Source organism: Vidua macroura, chromosome 27, assembly GCF_024509145.1.
Source record: "Vidua macroura isolate BioBank_ID:100142 chromosome 27, ASM2450914v1, whole genome shotgun sequence".
Lineage (NCBI taxonomy): Eukaryota > Metazoa > Chordata > Aves > Passeriformes > Viduidae > Vidua > Vidua macroura.
The window spans coordinates 5,312,160-5,322,504 of record NC_071597.1 but is presented as its reverse complement, the minus strand read 5'-3'; the positions used below and the strand labels follow the sequence as shown (position 1 = coordinate 5,322,504).

Below are 10,345 nucleotides of genomic sequence, written 5' to 3'. Positions count from 1 at the left end.
TTTGGGATCCCTGTCACATGATCCTGTCATCGACCAAGGAATGATGAGGGGAGCTAACCCTCACAACCTCTGGGCACGGGTCCTGGAAAGTGTAGCACAAAGATACCTATGTGCAGATGATCTTTATATGCAACAGACCCAGTGGAAGATTATAGAACAAGGGATCCAACGCCTGAGAGAAATGGCAGTGGCAGAGATTATCTTCTCAGATGAAATAACAACTAGGAATCCAGACATGGTGCCACGTACATCTGTGATGTGGCGAAAAGTTGTATGGCTTGGGCCACATGAATACGCTTCTGCTTTAGCAATAATGAAGCAGGAAGACAGGGATGAGATCGTGCTCGATATGGCAAAGAAGCTTTGAGCATATGCAGATGCTGTGCATGGCCTGACACATGCCAGCCCTTCAGCAGGAGGTGCAACAATGCAACCATCAGCCTGGGAGCCAAGCAGGTGTGAGGGAGGACAAAAAACCCTCAGGGATGCAGAGGGGACAATGCTGCTTGTGCAGCTCCAAGCCAGCACCATGGGGACACCAGTGTGCCATGGCCTCTGCAGGAGGACACCGGCCATTCCCCTTCCCACCCAGAGCTCTTGTGCTCACAGGAGACATCTGGAACACAAAAGTGTTGACCCTGGAAAGCTGCAGGGGCCTTGGGATGTTCTAGAAGCACTACTGCAAAGCCTCTTCCTTTGATATCCAAAGAGATATCCATGAAGGCCTCGCAGGAATTGGAAACCATGTTGCAGCTGAAGCAGGGGCCTGGGAGAGAAATGCAAGTGCTGAGCAGCAGGGAGGCGACTGAGGGCGCCGGGTCACGCTCGATGTAACCTGCACCACCAGTCCAGGGCCAGCTGTTGGGCACAGGCAGACAGAAGGGCACAGACAATGCCATGGGGAGCAGCAGCTGTGGGAGTGCACATCTAGACCTGGGGAAGACAGCAAGAATTTATGCATGAGGGAAGTGGATTGAGAAGAGATGTCCAAGCTGGAAACAAGGAGGAAGGCAGACAGTTTCCTTCTCCATGTATTTTTCTTTGTCGTCATGGGCCTCCCAGATGAGAATCCAGCTGTGGCCTCCACTGTTCAATGAGACATGGCCAGAATATGTGACCCAGAGAGAGCTCACACAGTTCTTGGGCTGCTAGCCAGTGGCACCAGGGCTGGCAGAGGTAACAGGGAATGGAAACAGGTCCCTGCTGGGGGTAGCAGGGGAATCCCCTCCTGGCCCATCTCACCTTCCCAGCTCCCACTACCCAACACGGTGGGGGCTCTGGGCCTCTGGGGCCAGGACAATCACGATGTGGATGAGCTCCATCCAGGCTGGAGGGGCTGCCCAGGGTGAGTCAGTGCAGCCACACTGTTTGAGAGGCTCCCTGGGCACGCTGTCCTGAGGGGCAGAGGAGTCCAGGGAGGCTGGACATTGTGCAAGGTGAAATCCTTGAAGGTACAGGCAGGATCAGGCTGTGCCCGTGTGCCTAAAGACGAGCGGGTGAGGAAGCAGAGCAGCGGAGCAGGAAGCTTTGCCTGGGACTCAGGGAAAACACAGAATTTACAGCTTTGGAAGGAGGGCAGCACCACAGGAGGATGGCAGGGATGTCGTTGGGGCATGCAGGGAGAAAGGTAGAAAAGCAAAGGCCCAGCTGGAACTGAATTTGGCCAATTCCATAAGGGAGAACAGAAACTGCTTTTACAAGTACATCAGCAACACCAGGAGGAACAAGAACAATTTTGTTTTTATTGAATGCAGGGAGAACTTTGCCACAAGGGATGAGGAAAACCCTGAGACACTGATGCCTCCTCTCGGGGTCCCGCTCTCGCACCCGCAGCACCCTCCTCTGCAGAGAGGGATAAATGCGCTGGCTCTTGGGATGCACCGCAGTCACTGGGCACAGGCACCTCGTCCTGGGGTGATGGCATTCCCTCACTGTTGCTGCTTCTCTGGGGCACTTCTCACTCAAGTAACAGCAAAGAAATAACAGGAAAAGCACCCAGGGAAAGACTCAGCCGTTCCTTTGTTCGCACAGGAGGTGGAGGTGAATGGTTAGTGTCCCAATGACTGTGTCACCTTCTTAAATTATTTTCCCCATCACCTGAATTCTTTGCATTTTGTCTGTTCCTGAAATTCTTCTTCTTTATTAGGGGCATGCATCAGGTATTGAAGGGCAGGAGGACTCATCCTGAGAAGGACACACGCAGCAGTGTGCAGCAGCTCTCCTACCTTCTCTGTGGGCTCTTGATCCTCCTCCAGAGCTGTGCGCCTGGAGATGTTCTCTTGCAGAGGACACTGGCCCATGGGATCAGAGGCTCTGTGGGTCTCTTGCCTCTCACTGAGCACCTTTAGAAGCAGCCCGGTCTTTGAGACCATCTTGGGGCAGGCCAGTTTGAGCTGGGGCAGGCTGCAGTCCTTCCTCAGGGCTCGCTCCACTTGGGCCATGAATGTCTGCAAGCTTTTGTCCGGCACCAGCAAGCGCAGATGATGATCAACCATGGCTTCCAGGAGTTCTCCTGGAACCGGCGCAAGGTCTGGACTTTGGGGGCTCCAAGGTTTATTGAGGAACCTGGATCCTTCTTCCTATTGCTTCCCGTGCATGTCTGTGGTGTCAGGCATGATCAGGAGGTGCCCACCTAGAGAGGACTGCTCCTCTTCAGCTGTGGCTCCTCCTCCGCTGCTCGCAGCGGGGCGGCTCTGAACCAATGGGTCAGAGAGAAAATCCAGGTTCCTGCTTAGACCCTGCTCATCTTTGGTGCCAGTGGCTCTGGGCTCTCCCTCTGCTTTCACAGGGCTCAACACCTGGTAGAAAAGCCGATTATGTCCAACCCAATACTGGCTGTCCTGCTTCTTTGGCTATTTGTGAGAATTGACATAGTTCTGCCTTCGAGCTTGAACTTCCTCCTTATGTCAGTGTTGTCTGCGACCAGACTTGTCATGAGTGGGGTTTAACCCACCAGCTCCCTCCCAGGGTTTCAATGATTGTCTCTTCAAATATGAATCCTGCTTCTGACACCACGTACAAAAGCACAACCCTGCACTCATGTGTGCAGCACCACAGAAATGGGCCCAGCCCAGCAAACACATGGACACTTCCAGGACCCTCTGCCTGTACAAAATCAGCATTTATTGGGAAAGCATTCCCAGCTGGGAACAGACACAGCGGCTGCACATGGGGCTGTGTGCAGGATGCCTGCACGATGTCGTGGCCCCGGGAAGGCTGTGGCTCCAGAGGCTCCAGAGCCTGGGCTGCAGTGATTGCTTGGGACACCTGGGGCTTCCTGGATCCTCCCTGTCCCAGTCCCCAGGGGGACTTTGGGGTGTCCTAAGCATGGCACCCACCAGCAGCATCCTCCTCTGCAGAGAGTGGTCATGGAGTCATGGAGTCCAGATCTTGGGGTGCTGGATGCAGGGCAGGGCCCAGGCAGGAGCACCTTGTCTTTGGGTAGCAGCATTTCCTTAGGCTTCTTCCATCTGGAATGACAGCAAGGAAACAACATCTGAGGAAATAAAGGCAAGAAAAGACTCAAGGAGACAGCACAAATGAAATAGCCACCAAGTCAAGAACTAGGATCCAAAGAAGTAGATAAGAAAATAGCATCCGAGGAAAGTTTTAGCAGTTCTTGTATCAGAATAGGAGTCAGAGAACAAGTGCTGGCATCTTACTTTCATGTTCTCCACACCTTGGAAATCTTCTCTCCCCCACTTGAGTTCTTCACATTGTGCCTCTTCCTGCGAGACATCTGTGTTCTCCTTCTGCATTTGTTCCTGCAATTCTTCTTCCTCTTTATCAAGGACGTCCATGATGTATTGAACCAACAGCAATTCAGCTTCGCTGAGCTCAGGCAAGTACTGGAAATTGCCATGGAAGGGAAGGATTTGGAGAGGTGAAGAAGAGCAGGCAGTGCAGGCAGAGGAGCAGAATTGGCATCTGCTCCCTGCGCTTACCTGCTCTTCACCCTCTGCCTCCCTGTACTTGTTCTTCCTCCATCTCTCTTGCAGTTTTACAGACAACCTGAAAACCAAAGAAAATAAGCAGGGAGGTTTGGCCAGGGAGGGCTGCAGGAGGTGCAGCACCTCTCCCTGCTCGGGGGCATTTCAGCTGAGCCCAAGGAAGATGGGGGCTCCAGAAAGGACATCCCGGGGCTGGCCCAGCACATGCATCCATCTGGGGGAGTAACACTGGTGCATGAAGGGCTGGTTGGGCTGGGAGCCCCTGGCCGTGCCCAGCGCTGTCGCTCAGGAGCCGCTTTCTTGGGGCTCCCCCAAACGCGACATGTTGGAAACACAGCCAGGGGAGTCCTGGGCAGCAGCACCTGCACGGCTGTGGGGCTCCAGGAGGAGTTGCTCTGCCCAGGAAAGACTCTGGTGGCACAGCAGTGGAATGGGCAGGGAGCAGTTACCTTCTCAGCCACGATTTCCTTCTGAGTAGCTGTCGACAAACAGCTGCAGCACATCGGGAACACACCTTGTAAAGGAGACAGACTTTTAACACCAAAGTTTTCTTGTCATACTCTACAGAACATGGGAAACCAAAAGATCCTTCATCCAACCCAGCCTGTTCTACACATGTGCAAGTCTGTGCCAGCAACAATGATTTTAAAAAGACCCTGTCCTTCCTTCCCAGTTTCCTGTTCCTCTCTGCAGGAACTCCAAGAGCTGTTCTGAACTCCCAGAGCTCCCAATCTCATTGCTGTGGCTGAAGGCAGGAGAGCAAAGCCGAGCTGGGGAGAGCTGGGACACAAGGCAGGACAAGCTTCCTAAGGCAGGCTGGAACCTGCTGAGCTGGGTGCTGTGGATGCTGCCACAAGCTCCAGGCTTGGGAAAACATCTCCATGTACCCAGCACATGTAGGGCCATCTGCAGTGGCACATGGGGCTCATCACCTGGGCACTCCAGCTACAGGACAGACAGCTGTGTGTCAAACAAGATATTGACTTACGTGGAAGAGACCCTTCAGTATCAGTAAAATGACTGCGATGACAGACAGCAATAAAACTGTGATCGTGTCATCCATGGTCTCAGGCTTTGGCTGGGAGAAGAGGAAAGAAGATCATGGGAGGCAAGAGGATTGCTCCTTGCGTTCTCCCTTGCCCAGAAGGACAGACACAGCAGTGCCTGCAGCTCTCCTACCTTCTCTGTGGGCTCCTGATCCTTGTCCACAGCTGCGCCCCTGGAGATGTTCTCTTGCAGAGGACACCGGCCCATGGGATCAGAGGTTCCCTGGTTCTCTTGCCTCTCACTGAGCACCTTTAGAAGCAGCCCGGTCTTTGAAACCATCTTGGCACAAGTCACCTTGAGCTGGGGCAGGCTGCAGTCCTTGCTCCGGGCTCGCTCCACATGGGCCATGAATGTCTGCAGGCTTTTTTCCAGCAGCAGCAAGCGCAGATGATGATCAACCGTGGTTTCCAGGAGTTCTCTTGGAACCGGCGCAAGGTCTGGACTTTGGGGGCTCCAAGGTTTATTGAGGAACCTGGATCCTTCTTCCTGCTGCTTCCCGTGCGTGTCTGTGGTGTCAGGCATGATCAGGAGGTGCCCACCTAGAGAGGACTGCTCCTCTTCAGCTGTGGCTCCTCCTCCGCTGCTCGCAGCGGGGCGGCTCTGAACCAACGGGTCAGAGAGAAAATCCAGGTTCCTGTTTAGACGCTGCTCATCTTTGGTGCCAGTGGCTCTGGGCTCTCCCTCTGCTTTCACAGGGTTCAACACCTGGTAGAAAAGCCGATTATGTCCAACCCAGTACTGGCTGTCCTGCTTCTTTGGCTGTTTGTGAAAATTGACAAAGTTCTGCCTTGGAGCTGGATCTTTCTCCTTATCTCTGTGGTGTCCAGAAATGGAGTCATCATCATTAGGGTTTAACCCACCAGCTACATCCCAGGGGTTTAGTATTTGCCAGTTCAATCTTGAGTCCAGTTGCTTCTGCTGGCTGTCCTGCTGCTCTTTGATTGTCATAATGTAGTTCTGCCTTGGAGCTTGACCTTCCACCTCATCTCTGAGGGGTCTGTCAAGAGACTTGCCATGAGTGGGGTTTAACCCACCAGCTACATCCCAGGGGTTTAATGCTTGCTGGTTCAAATGTGACTCCTGCTGCTTGTGATCCCAGCTTGAGGGTGTCTTTTCCACCACATGCTTCAGCCAGGCAGGCTGGGGCTGGTGTGGGACAACGGTTTTTGCAGTCTTGGTGCTTTTAGACTTGTGCAGCTTCTTCTTGAGCTTGGCCCTCAGGTTATCAGCACTTGTTTTGCCTTTGTGCCCCAAGAGATGCTGAAGGGCAAATGAATTTGTTCTGGAACTGTCCAGGCTGCTGACATCACCCTCAGTGCTCGGGATCAGGGCAACCTCAAGCGTCACAGTTCCATGATCTCCCAGTGAAGGCTCCTTGGGCTTGAGGCTCAACACTGGGCTGCTGTTCAGCTCTCTGCGTTGTTCCATGTCCATTATTTCTCCCCGTGTCTGTAGCAGAGTTGTGTGAGCTGGAGAACACCAAGAGAGCAGATCAGCGGCTGGGCACAGACACAGGCTCAGAGGGTACCTCGAGCAGCAGGAGCTCATCTGTTTGCCTGGCCCTGCTGTGGACAGGGTGTTCTGTGCCCTGTGCCCAGCTAGAGCAGGACAGTGCTTTGCTCCCCCTGCACAGGCCAACGAGGGGACGACGGTGCTTGGTGTTCACCCTGCAGAGCTCATCAGGGGCCCTGCCCTTTTGTCCTGCAGTGGCCAGTGGGGTGGCACAGAAACCAGGCTGTTAGGGGAATCTGGGGGCTTTATGAGCAGACATTGCCTTCCAGCACCAGGGAAGGGCACAGGGCATTTCTGCTTTCCTTGCCTGGGGCCATGGTGTGCATAGGAAATTCGTAGGTTTGGGGGCCCCAGTGAGCTGTTCCTTCTCCAGACAGTATGTGACACACAAGATATGTACAATCACCAGGAACTTCCCATCCCAAGGTGTTTTGTCCAAGGCCTGTACTCCAGGGGGAGATCAGGACCCCCCAGCACAGGGCAGTGCTGAAGCATCTCCCCAGGCTCAGGAGAAGTGGCGGATTTGGGCTCCCCCAGCCCCTCCGGGCACCCACCGCACTGCGGGGCGCTGGTGCTGCACAGCTTCTGGCACAGGAACTGGATGGTCCTGCAGGGGCTCTCGGGCTGGGGACGCTCCTGGCACAGGCAGCAGGCCGCCTCCTTGGGCACTTGGCTAAAGACAAGAGGGGATTATTGGAGGAACACCTGCCCACCCAGTCCATGGCTCAGAGCCCAACTCAGGGAACACATGGATACCACGCATGGGGCTTGTGCTTCAGTGTGTGCCACAGCTCTGGGAAAGGCCCCTGACTCCCAATGCAAAACATTAAAAAGGGGATTTTAACCTGGAAAGTAGAAGTGCTCCCAAACCACCATGTGACACAGAAATGCACCCGCCTGGAGTTCAAACTCCCCTTTAAGAAACCTGCAGCAAGTCACCCAAAAGGTGAAAGTCTGCCGCTGAGCTGGTGATTTTTGGCATGTTCCCAGAAGGAATGGCAACTCTTGAGCTTACTGAGCTTGTTCTGGTTTTGTGGCATACGTAATTGTTTCCCAAGCAGAGCCCTGGTCCCAGCACTCGGGGCCTGCTGGTGGCTGGGGCTCAGTCCCACACACTCACAGGGTTTCCAAGCTCACTGTGGACTGCAGCAGCAGCAGCAGCGACTGTGGGGTCACTTGGGTGGCACTCAGGTCTCTGCAAGCATTGGAAAGAGCTCATGAAATTCTGCACTGACATTGCCAGAACTCTGCATCCACTACTGCCTGCTCCAAGAGCAGCCATTCCGGAGCCCAGCTTCCCTCTGCCTTGCCCTGCTCTAAACCAGCCCGTTGGAATCAGGAGGGCAATCCTGCAGCTCTTGTGGCAGACAAATGCCACCAGAAAGGATTGCCCCTCTCCCCACTCTCCTGCTGCTCTCCCCTGAGGGCAGCTGAGTCCCTGAAGGAGGCAGGAGCCTGGAGCTGCTGGCAGGAGTGCAGTTTATTCCCAGAGCCCTGCGGCCACTCCACCTGGCCCCAGACCTGGATGGGCTCTCATCCCTGAACGTTTGTGTCCCAGTTCCTGGGTTGCTTTGCAGCTGGGGACACACCAGCACTGCTTGGCCTTTGCCTTGCTCTGCTGGAGCCGGGGTAGTTGTGTCTCCAGCAGACTCAGGCGGGGCAAGGGGGAGATTTGCTCAGGCACTTGTGCTGCTTTCCTGAGAACAGGGCACTCGAGAGAGACACAGATCTCTGGATCTGCTCCAAATGAGCCAATACTTACAGAGAGCTCACTGAGGGCAGCTTGAAGAAGGCAGCGTCAGCAATGACAGCCAGCGGGTTGTGGCTGAGGATCCTGAGAAACAACAGAGCTCTGTCAGGGCTGATGGCGAGGATGTGAGCTGGGTGTGCCAGGCACGTGGGGACGGCCTGGCTGCATTCAAGGAAGCCTTGCAGGAGGTGAGCAGGGCAGGGGAAAGGGCCTTTGCAGCTGCACACTCCTGGTGCTCCCTGGCTGACATCCAAGTCGGAATCAGGACTTTCCTGAGGGCAAGTCTGCTTTTGCCAACAGACCCGTAAGAGACCCTACAGAGACTCGCCCTGGCGTGCCTTTAGCCCTGGTGCCACTTACAGCTCCTGGAGGAACTGCATCCCATGCCAGGCCTGGAAAGCGCCGCTGCGGATCCGTGTGAGGCCATTCCCGGAGAGATTTCTGGGCAAAGAGGAGGTCACACAAAGGAATTGACCCTGCCCTACAGAAAGTGGGGGCAAAGCGGGATCCCTTTGCAGGAAGGGTGCAAATCCCAGGTGGAAGAGGGAGGAAACTGCTGCTTTCTGAGTGTTTTAGCCTGCCCAGGAGGGGAAGTGCAGGGCACACGTGCTGAACTCTATTTCTGTTCCTGGATGCAGCCAAGGCTGCAAGAACTGGCAGCTCTGATTGCTGTGTGTGGACAAGCCCGCTGGGGTCTGTCCCCTGGCGTGGCCATCCAGCCATTGGCATTGACCTCTGCAGCTCAGCTGGGCTCTGGGCAGGGCAGATTTAGGGACTGTGGGGAAAAGAACAGCAGCATTTTCCTACACAGGAAGGGTGCCCAGTACAAAGGCTGAGCTAAAAACAGAGCAGAAAGAAACTTGATCACTCACAGAAACTTCAGGAAAGGCAGTGGCTCAAAAGCCCGTTCCTCAATGGACAGGATCTCATTGCAGGACAAATCCCTGTTCCAGATGAACAACAAATGTCACTTCCATTTGTCCTGTTGCTTTTACTTGCCTCTGCAGCCTGGATCCCAGGAGGGACAAAGGCCACATGCCCGCAGCCGGGCTGAGCAGCAGGGCCCCAGGGAGGGGCAGGCAGGAGCCCCCTGCCATGGGCAGGGCACAGTGCTTACAGGTGCTTCAGCAGGAACAGCCCCTCCAGGGAATGGCTCTTCACTGCCCGCAGCTTATTGTCCCTGAGCACTCTGCAAGGAGACACGGGGACACTGTGACAGCGGCCACTGGCCAGCAGCAAATGGGATTGTCATGGGAAAATCTCCTGCAGCAGCTTGACTGAAGCATCTCTTTGGGTCACTGCAGGGATCATCTCCACTCCTGCCCAGAGCAGGCCCTTGCTCCTGGCCGGCTGAAGCGGACCACAGCTTGATCCCTGCGCAGACAGACACGGGGATGGTGCCCTGGGCTGCAAGAGACTCATGGCAATTCCTGCTGTGCTGGGAAGCTGTGGTGATTCACACCCCTCCTTGCAGAGCAGCCGCTCCACCCCAGACCAAAGGATGGAAAATCCCCAAACTCCTGCCATTTGAAATGCTGCAGGGCACTTACAAAGTCTCAGTCCATGGGTAGTCCTTCCAGGCTTGTTTTCCAACAGCAGCAATGGAGTTACCAGTGAAATCTCTGCAAAGAGACGAAAGGCCTGGTCCCCCCTCAGGAAAACCCATTTCCCTGCCATTCGGCTGCTGAGCTGGAAGCGGGCTTTGCCTGGAGAAGGCACAGCGTGCCCAGCCTGGCTTCACCCTCATGCTGAGCTCAGGGCCCCACAATCCCCCTGTCTCTGGCCAGGGAATGCCCCGGGTGTCCCAGGTGCGCTTTGCAGACACAGGGAGCCGAGGAGGGGCAGCTGCAGGGCTCTGTGGGGCTGCAGGACTCACAGGACGGCCAGGGCTCGTTGGCGACTGGACGGGGGCACGGTGGCCAGGCCGGCGTGGCCGCAGTTCAGCCGCCCGCGGCCTGGGCATCGGCAGGGCTCTGGGCAGAGCTCCTTGGCCGCTCCTGGCGAGGGGGCTACTGCCAGCAGCAGGGCCAGCAGGAGCAGAGCGCGCACGAGACGCATCACCAGGTCCATGGCGAGGCAGGACTGG

At 55.5% G+C, this 10,345-nt stretch overlaps 1 protein-coding gene across 1 annotated transcript; it reads right to left on the bottom strand.

Annotated features, from left to right (window-relative positions):
* Positions 1 to 3,246: 3,246 nt before the first annotated feature.
* On the bottom strand, positions 3,247 to 10,345 carry LOC128819688 (uncharacterized). The gene is made up of 13 exons (XM_053999914.1): positions 10,136 to 10,345; positions 9,810 to 9,881; positions 9,377 to 9,448; positions 9,132 to 9,203; positions 8,620 to 8,700; positions 8,272 to 8,343; positions 7,630 to 7,704; positions 7,064 to 7,182; positions 5,130 to 6,466; positions 4,939 to 5,028; positions 4,400 to 4,464; positions 3,663 to 4,011; positions 3,247 to 3,470 (listed from the first exon to the last, which is right to left on the bottom strand). Exons 1-13 carry the CDS (start codon positions 10,327 to 10,329, stop codon positions 3,456 to 3,458), a joined length of 2,613 nt encoding a protein of 870 aa, XP_053855889.1. The 5' UTR covers positions 10,330 to 10,345; the 3' UTR covers positions 3,247 to 3,455.